The 20240-nt window shown below is 46.2% G+C and overlaps 1 protein-coding gene across 3 annotated transcripts in view; it reads right to left on the reverse strand.

Moving 5' to 3' along the window:
- The window catches only part of BCL11A (BCL11 transcription factor A), a 72662-nt gene that overhangs the window by 51960 nt on the left and 462 nt on the right, over nt 1-20240 (reverse strand). Inside the window, exons 1-2 of one of the 3 annotated variants that reach the window (XM_086460801.1) lie at nt 20113-20228; nt 15247-15576 (exon numbers count right to left, since the gene is read on the reverse strand). In XM_086460801.1, the coding sequence (XP_086316927.1) occupies nt 15247-15475 (229 nt within the window). In that variant the 5' untranslated portion in view covers nt 15476-15576; nt 20113-20228. Of the gene's footprint in view, nt 1-15246; nt 15577-20112; nt 20229-20240 lie in introns of those variants that run through there. The other 2 variants (XM_086460800.1, XM_086460799.1) reach the window with 2 other exon arrangements.

Genomic DNA, 20240 nt, shown 5'->3' on the forward strand with positions numbered 1-20240 from the left:
GCTATCATTCACAGGCTGCGTCAGACCTGTGCTCGGTCTGTCCCCCGGGTTCACTTTCCCCAGGCAGGGATGGCCTTACAGACGCTTTTTACCCCCGAATTTAACTCCTGCTATTTCCAAAATCTCCCAGACACATGCACACCCCTCTTGCTCTCACACACTCTTGGAGTTTAATTTGCCTCTCAGAACACCAAACCCTTTTTTTTTTTTGTCCTGGGCCCTCAGGTTACTGGCACAACGACAACTCTTTTTTCCCAACAGCAAGCCAGGAAAGATGATAGAACCTGCATGCGTGGCCAAGGGACTGGTCTCAACTGGTTCAGAGGGAAAAAAATGGAGCTGTGTCTTCCCCCCCCCCCCCCCCCCCCCCCCCCCTTCTTGCCTTTAGCCAAAAGACTTGGGAGCATTTGATGTACAGTCAGCAGGTATCAAACAAAAAAAAAAAAAAAAAAGAAAATTATTGAAAAGGCTGGCCAGCTCCGGGGCTGTGACACTCTCTCATCAAACTCTGGACTTCAGCCAAGTTCATCTGTTAATGGAGAGCCACAGCCAGGGACTCCCCCCACCGCCACCCACCACCCCCACCTCCGCTCCCTCCTCTACCTCTTCCTCCCTCCTAAAAAACTAGACATCGATTATGTCTGTGCTTTTCCCTTTCTATTCAAGATAAACAAAGTGCTTCAAGTTCAGGGCACACCCTGGGACCCTTGACAAAGCAATCTATCATCCTGTCTGCTAAACCAGTCTGGCCACACCACGGCGGAGGAGACTAATGCTTCCAGTGCACAATTTTCCCTTTGTGCTGCTGCCCTGTTACTAGTAACCTCTTTTCTTCCCTACCTTCCCAGGAGCAGATGTGCTTGACCACTTTGCCTAAGCCCCTCCTGGCAAAGGCATTTCTCGCTGAAAGCAACCTCAAGAATTAAAACAAAAAAAAAAAGAAAGAGCCGAGCCCTCATCTGCCCCCTCCTCTCCCCAACTCCTATCTCCATCCCTGTGTCCACCAAAGAAACCCAGCATGGAGCTTGATTTTTCCTTCCCCACTAAAGACTGCTTTTTAAGGAGTGAGTTCAGGTTTAAATCATATGCACTAATTCATTCTGACTTGCAATTAAATGCAAATACACTTTTATAGCCAGCATGGAGTGTATTAATTTTAACAGCAAATGACAAAATAAGAATACAGTCCCTCCAATACCAATAATGAATCGCACTATAAATCACGTTAGTGGTCACATTCATTAAAGCTTGTAAAGCACTTTGAGATCTGCGGGTGCAACATGCCATCAACCTACGAACTAGCATAAGCTTGCCCACACCTCGCTGCTGTCACCCAAGTGCCCCAGACCCCAGTCGGGAGGGCACAGCCAGCTCCCTCGCTGGCAGGAGACCCTGATGGCCCAGGGAACACCCCACCAAGTGCCTATATCTACTCCCTGTCCCTCCTGTTAGCACCCCAGGGAGGCTGGTGCTTCCCAGGCAAGTGGCAACGGCAGAATTTGCAGCCCAATACTGAGGCTGGGTCTTGCGGCGGGGCCCAGCCATCCAGCCAAGGCGGTTTAGGTCAAGAGAAGGCTCAAGCTGGGTACTTTAAACAGGAAAGTTACAGAAATTAATAGGAAACCACAAGTCACCATTTAAGGTGCACTTCCTAACTGCTAGCGTGGCCTTCTCCTACTGTTCCCAGCTGCAGACAGACAGCTCTTATCCCTTCCCCAGGTCTACACAGCGCTCCATTTGCTCTCCAGCACTAAGATCCTCTGAACTGTTTATTAGCCAACATGGGGGAAAGTGAGGTTTTTCTGGCTCCTTTGTTTTGTTAGGACAGCTGTGTGCCATTTCCACCCCCTCCCACCCATCCTCTCCTAAAGAAATAATTAAATCCAATTAGGACCAGAAAGTAATTTACATTTTGGTTCTGTGTGAGATGGGGGTGGGGGAAGCAAAAAAAATCCCATAAAACACGTTGCAACGAAATTTCATTTCTTTGCTACTTATTTGTCTGATTTTGTATTTGAAGATACCTCAGACTGCACTTTCCCTCTTTCAAGGTCTGCTCGTTGGTTTTACATTTCAGTGCATGGACCAAGAGGGAGAGGAAGAAGGTAGAACAGAGAAAACTTCTTCCCATTCCCTGCTCCATGAGCAAGACAGTTCTGCTGGGGCAGCCCATCCTGGTCCTGCTCCTGCTCCCGCTCCCGCTCCTCCCCTCACCGTGCCGGGGGCTCCTCCGCCGCGGTTTACTGATTTACAGAACCTTGGTATGTGAATGGCAAAAATTCCTTGGCATAAGTATATGTTTGCTGATCACATTTCAGATCATGTGTTGTTCATTATTATGACTTGCTCAGAAACAGTTTGCTACAGTTATGTGGGTTTGCCTTGGATATTTTTTCCTCTTTTAGTACACTGAAAACAGCAAGGGGGGGTGGGGGGGGAGCAAATGAGAAAATGTTTTTGTGTCTATACATTACCTCAAACGGCTATTCAAAAATATTATGGAAAGGAATACACAATATTCCAGGACTGGGAAGAAGGGGTGAAAGGAAATGAGATTAACAAATCATTTCTTAAAGACAAATGTAATGTCAAATTTTGAAGTGGAATTTTTTCCTTTGGATGTGTATGGAATTATATGTGGATCTGGTATTTATACACTTCTGATCTAAAAATACCTCCAGCCAAACCAACGCACTGAATTTAATCTGGTACGTTATTTAAGCAGTTAGAATAGCTCTTTTTGCCAGGCAAGGCACCAGTGTGAGTACTATCTGTAGCACAAGGCAGCAAGTCCAGGACACATTTATTTCTAAAAATACTACCCCTTGCCTCGTACAGAGAACTTTTTTTTTTTTTCTGAGTCTGTATTCTGGCAATTAGAAAAGCAAATACGGCATCGCTCAAGAAAAAAATAAAAAAGGTCGCCGAACAACGCGAGTGTTTCGCTTTCACCTGTGTTGTAAAACCCTGATTAATGACAGAGTTTGCTCTGAACTCCTCCAGCGATTTACCCCCATCTTTGCCTGCAGGAGATGGTACAAGCGGGTTTTCCTTCACCGTGTAGGTAACCTGGGCACTCTCCTCCCCACGCCCAGTGCAAAACACGAACATTTACTTTTTTGTCATTTTCATATAGTAAATTATCCATTAGATTTCATCATATCTTACTAAAGCAATTACATCAAGAAAATGATAGCGCGTGTGGAATCAATTATGCATGCACTTGGCCAGGGACCAAAGGCTATGAAGTCGGAGAGGGCAGAATCGTTCGACACACACAAATAAAAAGCCCCTGGATCTCGCAGATGGACCCCATCAGTTCATCTTACTGCCGAAAAAGTTCATGCACTTAATAATTTATTTGTGTTCTGGATAGTGTTTCCCAGCTGAATATTAACAACTTTGAACTGAACCATGCTTTTAGCCTGGTATGGGTGGAAGTCATGGAAGGGCAGCAGTAGGTCTCCTCCGAGGTTAAAATTATACTTCTGTTCCTTCCAGAATGGTCATTTTCCCTCTCCATTTATTTTCTTTCATTAAGCAGTTCCTTTAATCAAGGTATCCGTTTCACCCTTCCAATTCATCTTCTTACCCGGTGATAAACTCTCAAACCAAAGTTGAGCATCAATTACCAAAGATGGACGACTGAACAGATAAAGCAAAGGTGAGGGTCTGATCCCACAGCCGAGAGCCACAGTGCTGCTGGCACGAGGGCCAGCCAGATGGGGACCCAAGGGCAAAGCCCCAACCAAGCAGGAGGGGTGGTGAATGGTCTCTGGCGGTGGCCCGGCACAGATGCCCAGGCAGGTTACAAGAACCAGGCAGGCTTCTAGCCAGGCTGCTCCCAATTTCTCCTCCCAGCTCACAACAAGGGTTGGATGATTAATGCCTTGCCCAGGCAGGCAGGAGAAAAAGACCCTTCCATATGATAAGGCAATTGGAAGGCTTGACTGGAAGAGGAGCAGCACCAACAGCACGGCTTGCTCCTACAAATGGGCTGCTCTCTCCCTGGCACAAGCATCCCCCAAACACAACAGAGCCACCAGAATGCCACAGCAGCTTTGCAGACATGTGCAGCACAGAATCAGGCCTGGAGTGCGTGTCTCTTCAAGGCCAGTCAAGCAAAGAAGAGCCTGGGCCTTGCTGTATCCTGCCCTGCCATCACCTCTCCCTTCTGCCCAGGCAACCCTGGATCACGGAAAATAATTCTTTTCTATCTATACATACGGATTTTTTTTTTTAAAGGAATGTCTCCCCCAAATGGGAACAATTTCCTTCTACACTTCCAACCAAGTGTACTTAACATTAAAAGAGAACTGATAGAACATATTTAATTACTCAAGGTTAGACTCCTAATTCCTCAATTCACTAAAGGAAACTTGGCAAGAAGATGCATCATTTTGCTGCTTTCTACTGGAGCATCTGAGGGAGAAGAGCCACTGAGGCAGCTAATACACAAAACATGATCAAAAGTGATTAACAACAGCTTCATATGCAAATTGCATTAATGAAGGAGTGCAAAGTCATCATGTAAATTAAATATGTCAAATCTCTTGGTGAACTTTCAATCTTGAGAAGAAAAAACACCGCTTTAATTTTTTTACATCATCAATTTTCCAAGATTGAAAATCTAAGAATCTTGGTGCTATAAAACAATTTTCACCTTTTTTTTCTCCTTCAGCAGCCTGACAGGCTGGCCTGATGTGTGCCGAATGCACATGTTAATAGGCCAATCAAAAATGCAAAACAATTCGCAATTACTGCAAGGACCTAATGGTCATTAGAATTTACAACTAGGTAATGAACTAAAGTCTGCCCACACCATGCATATTCATAAAGCAATTTAGCCTTTGAAGATTAAAGAAGTGCTTAAAATTCAAATGAGCTTTAGCAAATTATCAGTAAGATTCATCCAAAAAGCAAAAGGGTTTTTCTTCCTGTGATTTCCTTATTTTTTTAATGCAAAATTGTTATATCTTCCAGACGAGCTTCAACTAAACACAGGGCTCCGAGTCAAGCCAAAGGGGCTGGAGACAAACAGAGGCAGAAAACATTGTTATGGACTTTGTTCAGAAAACTAAGCCCTTAAGAGCCAAACCTATCTCTAAACATGGTAATTTATCAAAAGCAGCACAGACTTGCTCATAGGCAGTATTGTGTGCTGCTCTCCGAGAGCAGATTAACAAGATTTCCGCCACCCTCCAAAAAAGCCTTTTTCCCCTCAAGTCACATCTTCCGTGTAAACAGCAAATGTATTATAAAAACATTATTTTCATCAAAGTGCAGCAGCATTAATTTTAGGAACTCGCTGCATTTAAAAAGGAGGGATGAAAAGATCTCCGCACCGGAGCGTGCCACCGAGAAAGTCGCTTTGCTGCCAGGGAGCGAAGCTGCTGCCGCCGAGAGAGAGAGGGGAGTTTGCGGGGGGACCGCTCAGCGCCGGCGGCCGCTCGCAAACTTGGCTCCGCTCTCAGCTGGCCCTGTCGGGGCCTGATCCTGCTGGCACCCCGAGGGGTGCAGAGGAGGGGAGCCCCGGCTCTGCCAACAACCCCGGGGGCGGGAGGAGGTTGGGGAAGGAAGGCTGCACCACCCATCTCCCTGACTTTGAAGGATGGATGAAGGTTCAAATAATTTCTATTCCCACCTCCACAGCCTTCCCCAACTTCATGGCTTACCTCACCTGCGACCCTGCAAAGCAAAAAACAGGATGCCGAGGGCTGTGCTAACACCCTGGTTTTTTAATATTTATTAGACAGAACAGGACCTGGCACCACGAGACAGCCGCACCAACAAACATCTGTATCAGCCACCGGTCGCCGGTTTTGAGCCATTCCCCCCGACACCAGCACTACTTCACATGAGGAGAGTTCAGGGAGGGCCAATATGGGATGCAACAGCATGAATCAGAAATAGATTACAAACGAAAGTTTAGAAACTACTGCCGGGTTGCCGAGCTGTCGAAGGCCAAGTCTCCCAAACTGCCTCCAAGTCATCTCCTCCATTAGGAGATTTTTTCCCCCCCTTCTTTCACTGCTTCCAGAGACGGCACACGGAGGTAAAAACCACACCACTGGGCTCTGAGTATTCCTTAAAATAAAGCAATTAACTTATTTCCAGGCTCCAGCAAGCGATTGTGACAGCCTCCCCCCGGCAGAAAGTGGGAGCCATGGTCCCTGACCCCCGGCCAACACAAAAGAGGCAGCCCCAGCACAATGCCTGCTGTCAGCAACTGAATTATTTTTATACAGGAATTTTTATCTCTATTGTACAAACAAGTATGTGTCTGTGCTGACTTGTTAAGCAATCCACTTGTATGTAGAATAAGATTTTTTTTTCCCTGCTACCAGTCACACAGCTCTAAGATCAGAAGAAATACATACTCTTTGAAGCTCCTCAAATGTTTTAGTTAAAAGGACAGCAGTTGTTTTCAAAGATCCAAGAGTATCTTTATCAGAATTTAATTTTTCCGTATTGATTTTTTTCTAAACGTAACACAAATTTAACACAGGACAGTTTATAGTTTATTACAAAATAATACAGCCTCTAAATAATCTTTCGGGAGGTAATACTCTCTTTTTCCAAATGCATCCCACTGTGTTTTACCTCCTTGGAGAGAATAAGGCTCCCCAACTACTGTTTCCCTTTGCACAACCACTATTTCCTAAACGTGAAAATCAGCATCGATAACAAAGAAAACAGGGGGAAAAGCCCCTGGCCACCCTCACGCAGTAAATGCTCCACGCACTTGCAATGCCCTGGCTGAAGCATGACAGTTTTGCTGATATATTCCCTTACTCCAGAACGAATAAACTCAGTAGCTAAAACGCAACAAAATCCAGACGATTCATTCAATGTCCAAAAAAAACCCAGCTGTGATGCTGTAGCAAAGTAATGCTGGGTGACAAATTAATCGCTGTGCGATTGGGAGGGGGGGAGCACAACATTTTTATTTTTGCATTTTATATTTTGCTGCCTGATACATCAATTAAGCAAGCAACGTATGCAAAATTAAACGCCTTACTTCCTAAGGAGTGAGAAACTGCAATGTGTGTTTATTTTTAAAAAGTGACAGTTGTAGTAATAGTAGTAGTAGTAGTAGTAATAATAATAATAATAATAATAATAATATCCACAACAACAACAATAACACCACTGAAGGCAGGGCTCTTCTTTAAGCCTTTGTTGTTCAGCAGTAATTCCACTGTTTATTTAGGCAGAGGTTTTTCTATCTGAAGCTAAGATCAAATTGTAGGTGTAATTGTTCAGCACTTATGCAAAGCAGGGGGAGGATGGAAGCAGAAAGTCCTTAGTTTTGACTGACCAAAGCTCCCCACGCCTCCCTCCACCTATGCACCCACTCCAGTGCAAATCCAGTACCCTCTGAAGCTGCTTCAAACCTCAATCCCACCCTGACAACGCCTACATGGAAGGGCAGAGTTGAAGCACTGCTTCTCCTCAACAGCTATTTCACAGGGATATTATGCCTCATTTCCTTGACAGTAATGCAGTTATTTGGTTTTTGCTTATTGCTCCAGACTTCGTCTTTTAGCTATTTAGTGCGAAACAAAAATCTGAGCTCAAGATGAGCTCCATCAAATAGGGGAAAGTGGGGGGGGGGTTTAACAGCAACCTGTTCAGGTAAAAAGTTCCAGCAGAATTGCAGCAGGCAAGCGGGGAGAGGTCTCCGGGGAGAGCAGAGAGAAAAAACACTTTGGTGCACTGTCTGCAAACCCAGAATTCAGCAGCTTTTTTTGGCAGCCAATTTGTTTCAAGTGTTTTGTTTCAGGAAACGTATGTATTTTTCTTTGTGCATTTTGTGGATTTACTACAACTACTCCTGACAGCTGTTGATTCAGTTAAACGAGCACATTATTAAAAATCCTCTAACATAGCCATGCTGAAAAACAGACACCTTTGGATGTGAGCTGAAGATCTGAACCCAGAAGAAGATGCAAATGAAACCTCTGTGAAGAGGATGCACAGCCTGGGCTGTGCCTGCAGCCCAGGCAGCAAAGGGGGCTCCAGCTCCTGTTTGTGGTGACTCTATTTTCTTTGTTTTGGGCAGACCCGGGTAGTGAAAAAGAGCGAAAAGCAAAGCAAATTATCCCAAGTATAAAAAATAAATGTTTGCTAATAGTTGGAAAAATTACATCCCCAGCAGGCTGGCATTAATATGCTTCAAATAATTCTGCACTATGCCCCATACTTTGTTTTCTTTCCTTCCTTACTAGCCAATTTTGCAGAGGAAGAACACCTATACGAAACAAGGAGGGAAAGAAGTGGATGTTTTCATTTTGCTTTAGATCAAAGGCAAACAAGAATGCAAACTGTGGCATATTGAGTATTTTTTTTTCCACCGCTGTCATTCACACTAGGCTACTGAAGTTTTATACAATTCCCCAGCCCAGCTGCATATTAAGCTGGCTGTGTACAGCTTTATTATAGCGCGGTGGTGAGGAAACATTAATATTCCTGTGTTGCATCTGACAGGACATTTACATGCGCCCATCTGAGCTCACACCTGAGAGCTGCTCCAAGGTACAGTAGCTGTGCTCCGATTGTAAAGGCAAATGAAGAACACAAATTCCCTGCTGGGATCGGGGCTGACCTCACCACACCCCACACCGCAAACCTTTCCCTTGCCAACCCGAGGCAATGCCACCTCCGAATGAAGAATGAGCTGGGGAGCAGCCACCAAGTTACCAGCCTTCGCAGAAGAAGAGCAAAAAACCTCGCTGAGATATTTTAAAGATGCACAGCGAGTGCAGCTGGCCAATAAAGGTTGGGAAACAAACTCGCTGAACCCCATGCAGGATGCGTTGCATACTAAACCTGCTTAGGACGATGGGGAGGATGTTTATGGGCTTCAAAATGGGTTTGGCTTTAACACAGGAGGATTTGAATAACGGGAGCACTTGGTCTGCCTGTCCATGAGGGTCTGCAGTCGCCGGTCCAGCTCCTGCAAGCATTTAAGGGCGCAGGTGTTGTTCGGTCCACATCTGGTGGGGTAAAGCGCACTCAGGCCCTAAAGAGCAAACTGAGCTTCATGGAAATTCATTTGGAGATGGAAAACAGATCATTCCCAATCACTCAGGTGGTTTGTGGGTCCGTTAATGTGCCTGGTTTTTTAAAAAGTATATAATAAATTTCAGCCATCTATATACTGATATCAACCATCATGGGCCCAAAACTGCAAATCCCGATGTTACAAGGAGGCAGGCAGGAGCTACTGCGTTCGTGCAAAGTAAGATAAAATATGTTCATCGGCCTAGCGGGAAAAAGCAAACAAACAAACAAACAAAACCCAACCAACGGTTAATTTTAGGGCCATGCTACCAGTACGAATATATATATAGATATATATAAATATATACACACATATATGTCTTAATGCATTAAAATATATGAGCTTGTCGTATTTTATGAACTGGTGCAATATCCCAGAAGCTGACATATAAAATAGAGCCCTCCTGGATGGAAGCTGCATTCAGAGGCCCGCCAGGCTGAGAAGACAACCTCCTTGGACTCGTGACATTGCTGGCAGCACCACAACCTGAACAAAATCAGAACAAGCAGAAAAGTAACGAGAGATCCTCAGCGATTAGCTCAAAAAAAACCAAAACCAACCAAACCAAGTGGCAACATGCCAGGCCACGTCCAGCTTGATGCTAAACACCTTTTATTGCACAAAGCTGGTACTACTGGATATGAAAACAGACCGAAGCTTGAACGGAATTTTGTCCAAAAAATTGCTGTAATGAGGATGCGTGCAGGCAAACAACTGGAGGCTGAACTCCCGTTGCCTGACACTGCCTCGCAAGGCTCTTTAATCGTCTTTATTATTTGAATGAAATAAGAAAGACCCCGTGGGCTGAGGGTTGCATATACAAAACGGGGTGACGCTAATAGGCCTCCTCCTTTTTAAAAGAGGCATTACCGAATTACAGGAATGTTTAGGGAAGGCTTTATTTCTCCCACCAGGCTAATTAGAAGGTGTTTAATTTACTCCCTGCCTCAGTTTCCATCACCTGCCATTCCTTGTTGGGGCTCGCTGCACAGAGTCTTACATTTATTAAGTGCGTTACTTTCAAACCTTTCGGCACGTGATGCTAACGTGCACCTTTTCAGAACTATACCAAGTTTAATGCATGCCGGGCTGCCTCTTCAACCACAAGCATTTTGGATGCAGCAATGCCTCTGCCCATGGTGAGCTCCACAATTAAATGTCCCATAGAACAGGAGAAAGCACGCAAAACATATTTCTCATCCTCTAAAGCAGAAGTTCCAATTTGCAGGAAACGAAAAACCCCAGAAAGATTCAGGGCACCACACACTCTGATGCTCCCCTGAAAGGATCACACCGATGCAGAGGAAAACTTCCTACCTTGCTTCTGTGCTCTGAGTGAACTATTTGTGTTTCCAATAAAGAGCTATTTTTACATTAACTGTCCAGAACAGCAGGGAATAGGAAAACTAACACAATCTTTACCTTGTACAAAGGATTATATTGGTGTCACGTGTTTGCTTCTTAAAAAAATTTTATTTATAAAAGGCAAGGGGGAAAGCAGAGAAACTATTGACTCTTCCCTGTATCCCTACGCAAGTAGTGTTAGAGCAACTTTTTGATCCCTACATTTTTTACATTTCTCCCCCCGAGAAGTAAATTTCACAGCCGCACAGGCCACCGCCTTTAATTAAGCTTTCAAAAGTCTTCTGACAATGCCAACAATTGCAAGACACTTCTAGAGCTCAATCATGCAATCATCGTGACACTTCTATTTACAATTTGTCTTAGAAAGAGTTTCTCTGACATTGTACTTTGACAAAACAGCCAAGCTGCCGGTTCACAACCTTTCTCTGTCTTATTTACAAATACAGCTTGTACGCAGGGCTCCGAATCTCAGCAGTGAGAGCCTTTGGGTAGCACCCTCACTATTTTTCCTGCCTGTGACTGTTCTACCCAGTCTGTTCTCTCTGTTTCTTTGTATGGGGAAAGCAGACAGAATTTAACTCCAAATATTTCAATATTCCTTCCCCTCCTCTTTTTTTAAGCTGTCACCTTATTGTCCAGACACAACGCTAACTATTCAAGGCAGATGTCAACATTTTTTTGTCTCCAGAACAAAAAAAAAACCAATAAGGAATCAGAATTTACAACCGACAGAATTATAATGGCAACTCCTAACAACAGCCCAAGAAAATATCTGTGGTATAATGACTACTCAAAGACATTACCTCCTGAGAACTGTAATAATCAAATGTACTTGTCCAAAATTTAGTACCAGATTACGTCCACCTTCCCCCGATTACCGCAGACAGAGGGGTTCCTTGTATTATTTTCCCACGTATTTTATTTGCATGCCACAAGCAACTTGAGAATAAAGGATTCAAGCAGTAAAAATTACCTCCCCTCCTCCTCCCCTCTTTGTACAGTAAATACGGCATCTGCAAATACACACTCGGCATTATAAAGGGGAATATGCAGCAGCACTCCGAAGTGTTCCTCCAATTGAAATCCAGGTAACATTTAAGATCCTTCCTCACCCAAAAAACAACCTTTCATTAATTCCCTCAGATTTATACATTCAACAAACAAACCGCTAAAACCTGACACCGGCAGACGATAAATATTTCTTCAGGCTTTTCAATAAGTGAACAGCAATTTTACATTCACTGATCTCCAGATACTTCAGTTAATATTTCCCCCTATTGTAAAATATGAGAACGGATAACTAAAGCCCTGCCGTAGCACTCACTGCAAATCATGGGCTGCCGGTATCTGGTGGTGAGGTTTTGACATACATATTGATGAAAGCTGCCTCATTGGACCCACACAACATATCCTATTAATTTTCAGTTAAATTTATGACATTTCAGCTATAGCCCTGGATCAGCATCACTCAAAATTTTATAGCAAGTCAAAGCTACGCACAAGCAGACACCCACATGGAAGAGACAGGTACGCATGCCTGCACCTATATGGATCTCACAGCTACCGCACAGGTTTCACACATACATACAAGCCCTTGCAGTCATCCCTGTCTCTGGAAAACGGTGAGGGTAAAGAGCAGCCTATCGACGGTTAAAATAGACATCATTTCTCCCTGCATTTGAATGACTCACTGCCTCCTTCCTTGTCTTTAGAGGAGCTGATCCTTAACCATAAGTTATCTTTAGATGATCTTTCACTGTAACACACCAACTTACCAACTACAAACTGCAGACAGAGCACATACTGCACCCAGACCTAACCTACAGCACCTCTGTATCCAGTGCTAACCTGTAATACCTCTTTCAGCCTAACAACTAATTGGGGACATTTTTTACATTGCTACTGAGTAAGTATTTTCTGGTTTCTTACCAGAAAGAAGGCAGTTCCCTCAACTCCTGTATATTTTTCTAAAGGCAGCCTCTGTGCTTTTTTTTTTTTTTTTTAATTACACACTCGTATCTTTTTGCATTTTGCATTCTTGCACAGAAATCACATACAAAATACTGGAATTGGAAGAGCCTGTGCTTCACTGCAGGGGCTTTCCAGAAACCTCAACTCCACAGCTCACTCCAAGACCCTCACTGGGAATTTTACCGTCAGAGCCCACAAACTCCTGACTACAAGCAACGGGTGACTCCTGCTATTGCCGCACTTCTTGGTGAGACAAGGGAGCTAAACTCATCAAAGTGAAAGGGAAGAAAAAAACAGCAAGGGGAGGAACAGTGCAAGACCCCATAAGTCCTGGTGCTCCATGCCCCCTCCCACAGCCTGGCTGCACTTCCCACTACTGGGAACAACCAGGGGACCCCAGCGCCCCTCAGCTCCATCCCAGCTGGGGAGGTGCAGCAGAAGACTTGCAGTCTTGGACCTCCCATCCATGGGCATGGCTGGGCACCACCATGCAGAAAACTCAGGGCTGGAGATACCTGGATAACTGCAGTTCAACCTCTACTCACAAGTGCACTCGTGGCTTGCACCATGCACCCTCCCACACAGCACCAAGCCCGTTCCCAACCAGGCCCACCTGCAGAGCAAAGGCAATCGCTACGTGTGAGTGAGAGCAGGATCAGGCCCCTGCCAATGTGCACCTCTCCTTACTCAATCCCCTCCGCTCACGGAACCATTTGAAGTCAGTTAAAACCACAGCCTTTGCTGAATTAACGGCCCTGTGACATCACGCAAGGATGAATCCTGCTCACTTCGCATCACCCGCACCACGCGAAAGCATGATTTGCCTCGCCGAGTCTCCCGCACTGAATGAGTGTCAGAGCAAAGCCCTCAGCTAAGGAGTTTCCCCTCGTGCAGAACTCTCTGGCCAAGGGACCTATACAGGACCACGGCAAGGAAAGCGGGTTTAATTCTTGCTTGACAGATACTGTGTTTTGTCTTTTCAACAGAGCGGCGCCGTACGTAAATACAGCGTTACATCATACCGCCGCTCCTCCATATTTGGTGATTTAGTATGGCTCCAGAGCTCGGAAGACTACAAATCCCTTCCGCCAGGCTCCCGCTTCATTAATCATGCCCTACGCTTCTGCTCGTTTTCCGTCAGATCGCAGGCAGCACATGGAAATGGGCATTGCCCTCTACCACTCTGGGAAAAAAAAAAAAAAAACACAACACCTTTAACATCCGCAGCTGGGAAATGAAACATGCGGAATTACTGGGGTTTTTAAGTCTCATTCAAAATGTGGCTTAGCAGTAGCTGAGCCTCTGTTTTCTCATAAAAATACATACATACACATATTCAAAGTAATACCTATTACTCTGCAAAAATAGTACATATTCATTCACATGACGTATGCATGTGTACACACATGCCTTGGCATATATACATGTCCACAGATAGACACACACGTGCTGCTACGAATTTGCTGCCACCACAAAACCTTCAAAACTACAACTCTCCAGAGTGATTTGCCAGCCAGTTTGGAAGCCAGGGAGACTGTGGGAGTATCGCGCTGAACCTCCCAGCGCCTAGTGCCCTATTATGGTTTAACTTTGTGGCCAGAGCAAACCCAAGACAAGCTCCAGCACATCATGTGATGATGTACTGCACCTCTGACAACCCTGAGTGGTCCTGTGGGCTCCTCGAAGAGAGGTACTAGCAGTGCCACAGCCCAAACATTGCTGGGAAGAGGGGTTTGAAACTGGTTCAGGCATTTGTTGGCATTGATATGCCACGGTCTTCGCCTTTTTCGACCAGTAGTATTGGCGCAGTCTGAAGTGATTTGCAATGCTCGCTGCAAATGGGTAGTATTTTTGTTTACTAGTAGGATTTTAAAAGCAGAGTGTGCCTTGTTATGCTCCCAGGGCTCTGGGATTTTCTTCTACATAGTACACTCCATTTTTTTAACCTCATTTGTGAAAATATCTGCATGGTGAATAGCTTTCCCATTTAAAAAAAAAAAAAAAAAAAAAATTATGCTAAGAAATGCAATTATTTACCCTTTTCTAAAAAAATCACATTTCATATTGTTTGTTGCACAAAACAGAACTCTGCCTTGGACATTTGTACGGCTGACATGTGGTTGTGTAAACCGCAAACAAAATCAAGATACATCTGTCAAAACCACATCAGAGACAAGAGAGAGCACAGCGAAGCATTTATCATTTGGCTGAGGAGGCAGGCTGCAGAGAGCGGCCTTTCCTGTCAAACCAACCTTTTGAAATTTCCAACATGCCCTTAAACTTTTCGAATAAGCATGTCTGTGCGCTTCAGCAACTGCCCTCTCTACTCTGGCCTGGCCAGTCGAAAATGGCATCTTAAAGTCAAGGTCGGTGGTGTCACTTTGCCATGGGGCTGTGTTTAATTACAGTCCATACGCTGACAGCCAATATGGAACCAAGGCTGGCTGATGCTCAGTTAACTCTTTCACCTCTGACTTTGCCAAAGACTCCAAAGCTCCTCGCTTTATCCCGCGGCAGGCTCTGAAATCTCCTCCTGCAGTGCTACAGCAGGCGAGACACTGGGAGACGGTGACTACAATACAGGCAAATCACAAGAGCAGCCTCAAACAATACCGTTAGAAATACCGGCTGGCACAGCACGTGCCTGTTGATCCTGCCTCTGCGCAGGCACTAGGAAATACTGGTCGTGCGCTCCCCACTAACCGAAGGCAGGGTATTTAACACGTCGGCCGTCACGGCGAGCAAAACAGAGAGACAGACACGGCAGTTTACAACTGCAAACATGCTACATTGCAACTGAAACGGAAATAAACTCGCAAACAGTTCTTCTTGCTTTAATTTACCTGCTATATGTTCCTGTTTAGGGCAAATTCCTCTAGATGACGTTGATAAACAATCGTCATCCTCTGGCGTAACCTGGATGCCAACCTCCACAGGATTGGATGCTTTTTTCAGCTCACTTGGTGAGGGTGAAGGTGGCTTATCCACAGCCTTCTCTAAGCAGAGACTGCCATTGCATTGTTTCCGTTTGTGCTCAATAAAAATAAGAATGTCCCCCAACGGGAAGTTCATCTGACACTGGCCACAAGTGAGGAGGTCGTGGTCCCCTTCCGGAGCTCCCAATGTGCCATGTTCAGGTTCGTCATCAGTGAGAATGGCTTCAAGAGGTTCGGCTGCAGTTTGAGAAACAAAAGGAGAATCATTAGAGCTCTCGGGAAAGGCACCGGGCGCAGGGGGAGGAACGCACCGAGACCCCTCTTCATGAATATTACACCCTGCTCACAACGTCTGCCTGCTCCCCCCCAACTAAACCCATGCAACACGGCTATTAGCACGGCAGCAAGGAAATGAATTCATCAGTTCCAGGGAAGAGAATTTGCAGAAGCAGCTGTAGCATGCAGAACTCTGAGAGCGAGCACTGCAACTGCCTCTGTGTTCCTACATGAGGACAAATTTCTGACCTGATTGAACGATTCTGTGCTAAAATTAAACAAATGGGCTGAAAGAATACGCTGCAAAACTCTTGTCGTACTATGAAGAGAAATGAATACAATGTTTTATTGCTGGACATATTATTTACGTATATGAATTCAGGGCTAAAAGCACTGCATACACTCTCTCACACACACATGGAGTGTGTATTTTCCACCAGCAAGACTACTTTCTAAAATTCAGAAGCCTGAATTATGCGGGTGCGGGCGCAGACAAAAGGTATTTCAACATATAGATATTGCATATTCTCTACCCAGGCCGTGCAGGTGGCACGTGCGTGTGTAAAAGTAAAAGAGAGCCAGACTGCATGGCCGCACACACCCAGGCATAAACACACGGGGCACATATAGCCTTATAACACACATGTACATGTATACGTATGTCTTTGTGTTACTATCCCTATCAGCCCATTTGTGGCTTCCAATTTAAAAATTCGAAAGTTATTTGTGGGGGAGGGAGGGAATGAGACAAATAAATAAATGGCAGAAAATGAAATTATAAAAAGCAAGTGCAGCAGAAATGCCTGCGGGGCGGGGGGGGGGGGGGGGGGGGGGGGGGGGGGGGGGGGGGGGGCACCTCTCACTTTTCAGCTACTCCTCAGGATTCAGATAAATACCAAATTCACAACTGAGTCCACCTGGAGATATTATCTAGATGGATATTTTTTAGGACTTAAGGAAACAAGGCAATTAGTCATTTTTCCTTTTTTTTATCCTGAAATAAAGGAATGCCTAAATTATCTTGACGTGTTAGCACTGGTGGCCTTCAGCATCTAAAAATCAGCACGGCAAAGCAACTGCCACATTTTCTCGCAACAGTAAGAACTGCCTTCTTTAAACTGAAAATACCTTGCCTAATGTTGTCAAAGTTGACAATTTTCTGAATGAGCTCCAAAAAGCTTCATTATGAAGCTATTTCTGCTCACAGAATCATCAGTGGATGCTCTAACAAGGCAGACACCGCTCTCTTTTCTGTTGGGTTTTTTTTTTTTTTTGCTAAGTTTGCAGAGAAATACCTTGGCAATCTGTGTGCTGTCTCCACCACTATTGCCTTTCATGAGGAAAAAAAAAAACCAGCAGCGTGTTAGTATTCCTCTCTCTGTGCAATACAACACGCACGCGAGCAGGAGGAGAGGGTACTACAAATACAACCCACCTCAAAACACTCCCAGGTAAGGCAAGTGAGACAAGAATACAACTCCTAAACAGTTAATCATCCTGACCTTCTTTAGCTGGCTGCCAATTTCACATTTAATGAACTTAAAGCCACAGAGAATCAAAAAATAGATTTTAATTTGACTGCACAATATTGAACTGATTTTGATAAAGTGCAAAAATCCAGTGAAACTCAGGTTAAATTTATTTCAACCCTACCTAGGCTGAATATTGAGGAGGAAGATCTGGAGTAGCTCCCAGTTGTGCTGCGTAAAATAATATTGAAAGAGCACACTACCTCGCCGTACCTCAGCTCCAACTAGGACACAGGGATCCAGTCCATCATTTCTTGCCTCTAGTACTACTTCTAATTTAACGTAAGGTCAACCACAGGAATATGAAGGTTACATTCGTATTAATAAAAACAATGTCTTAATCGCTGGGGTTTTCTTCTAAACTTACAGACCGACAAGACAAGATGTAAAACGTGAATTTCACACTCCTCGGGAAGCCAGGAGAGGAGCAGGGTGTTTCTGCAGGATTACTGGGCCACGGCGCTTCTCTCCCCAGCCGTTCCTTGCGTTCGGGACCAAGGGAGTAAATTATTGCAGGACTCATTCCACCAGTAGCTCACTGCACGCCGCAGACAAAGGTATTTTGCAAATCTAACTTCTAGCTCACCAACTCTCCACAGCAAAAGACACAAAATAACCCGTCTTCCTCTCACAACTGGCTTAGCAAGGAGCTCTGCATAATCATTACTCATTATAATGTTTTTCCCGCGGCCTGATTTCTTTCTGATGCTGTCAGTATTATTTAGCAGGGAGGTAACCCGCTGCTTCAACACCAGACAGTTAAAAGTAGCGCTAAACAAAAATAGACTTCGCTGAAGTCTGTACCGACTGGGCTGATTTACAGTCAAAACCAGGAAATGAAGTGGTAATTCAGAGGTTGCTGATTACACCTCCACATTTCACCTAATTAATTTTATAGGAGGCAAAGTTCTTGAAAATAACAAGATGATCAAATGTACAGATATAAAACCTGTAACCTCAACATTTTCTATGCTCTTAACGTAAATTATTGCTAATTAACAAGAATTATATACTAATGTATGAAATACGGCTGGCACCACATTCACTGCAAAACATTTGGCTCCTGACGGAGGCAGAGCCAGCAAAAATATGTTTTTATTACTACTGCTACTTTGAAACAAAATATAAAACATCGGGTTTACAAAGAAAACGCCAAAATACAATTCACCTGGTCTTTCCACTGATTTGCAGGATGCATCTTTCAGTTCTGGGGCAATCAAAATTCCCTGCCTGGGTCCCTAATCATCCGTCCCTATTTTTCATGCAAATTGCCCTTCCACCAACATGTCTTTTCAGCTTCCCCCCTTCGCCCTCCTACTCCCCCCTTCTTCCCCAGTTACCAAAACAACCGCACCGTCTCTCCAGCAAAAGCGGGATGGATTTTGGAGTGTCGGGAGAAAGGAGGTACCGGGGATGATGGGGCGGGGGGGGGGAAGGGGGGGATGCCACGGCGTGGTGCGTGGAAATGCCCCGGCAGCGCGCGCTGCCGGGGCATTTCCCCGCACCGCGCCGTGGGAAGGACGGAGAAAAGGCTGTTTAATCCCAAATTTATGTCCTGGGATCGTGCGGTGCAAGGAAGGGGGGGGGGGGGGGGGGGGGGGGGGGGGGGGCTGTGGAACTTGGGGGTACAATGGGAACCACCAACACGTTACGGGGGAGAACCCAGGGAGGGGGAAGGCAAGCATCACCCGCTGCCTCCCGGAGCAAGCAAACTCCGAGCAAAATTAAGAACAAAGAAGAAGAAGGGGGGGGAGAGATGGAGGGGAGGGAGCTGGTCGCCCTCCCCCTCCCGCCGGCCGGGAGGCAGCGGAGGAGCCGGCCAGGTTCAAGTTCGCGGGGCTGCCCGGTTGTTTGATCTCGCTGTGCCTCCTAGCGACCGAAACGGGCAGGCGGCCCGCCCGCCGCCTCCGCCGCCCCGGCTCCGCCACGGCATCCCCCTGGCTCCCCGCTCCCCCAGCCCGGCCTCCCTTTCCCCCCTACATCCCCCTGCCCACCCGTACCCCCACCACACACACACACACACACACACCCTCACCCATCCCCGGGGCGGCTCTCGCCTGAGGGAGTCCCCCACCACCACCACCACCACCTCCTCCCCGGGCCCGTCCCAGCCGCCGCTCCCGTTCTACACGTGCGGAACTCCGCGCCGGCCCACGGGTATCTCAGCGACAAGAGAGCCGCGGGGATCCCGCCCCGTCCTCCGCTGGCCCCCAGGGGCGAGTCGGAGTCCCCCTTCTCCCGTGATCCCCTTTCCCCACACCCCACTCCCGGAGCATCTCGGCGTGGGAGAAGGACCCCTCCTCTCCCCGTACCCCATTTCGGGAGGCGGGGGGGCGTACCCTCATAAGCGTGCAACCCCTACCCCAACGCAGCGCCGGGCAATTCAGAGAGAAAAAAGCCCCAAGAAGTCGCGGGGAAAGAGGGAGAAAGCGACAAGGGGAGAAGGGGGGGCGAGGGACTGAGCCCCCAACCCGCCCCCCCGGGTTTTAGGAAAACTTGGCCAGGGCAGAGCTCCCCGGCCGGGTGCCTAGAAAGAGGCAGCATTTCGCTCAGGGGTGCTCCATGTGCGAACCTGGCTGGAAATGTCCGTGCAGCCGTGTGGGGGGAGAGAAATCGCAGCGTAAAGTTGGGGTTTAGGGGTCTTATTTTTCCTTGGTGGTGGTGTTGTTGTTGTTGTTGGGGGGGGATTTTTTGCCAAGGGAAGGGGGAGCCGGGGATTGTTGGCAGGAAGAAATCTCCCTGGGTTTTCTGCCATCCCTGGGAGGGAACAAAACCCGCCGGGAGTAATGGGAGAAAGAGAGAGAAAGAAAGAAATAAAGAAAAATAAAAGAAGGGTGGGGGGGGGGGGGGGATGGGGGGAGAAGGAGCAAGGAGAAGCATGCAGCATTTCCCCTTCCCCCCCCAGCTCACCCCAAGAAAAAGGGGATTTTTTTTTTCTCCCTTCCTTCCCACCCCCTCGCCCCCAAACCTTTCCAGCTCGAGTTGCCTTTTGTTGTGCAAAGAGCGCTCCCGCTTATCTTGCATCTAGCCCTGGTGTGTGTGGTGGCGGCTGGAGGGAAGGAGACGGAGAGTTTTTGTTGCGAACGGTGTGGTGGA

Source organism: Leptosomus discolor, chromosome 2, assembly GCF_034619465.1.
Source record: "Leptosomus discolor isolate bLepDis1 chromosome 2, bLepDis1.hap2, whole genome shotgun sequence".
Taxonomy (NCBI): domain Eukaryota; kingdom Metazoa; phylum Chordata; class Aves; order Leptosomiformes; family Leptosomidae; genus Leptosomus; species Leptosomus discolor.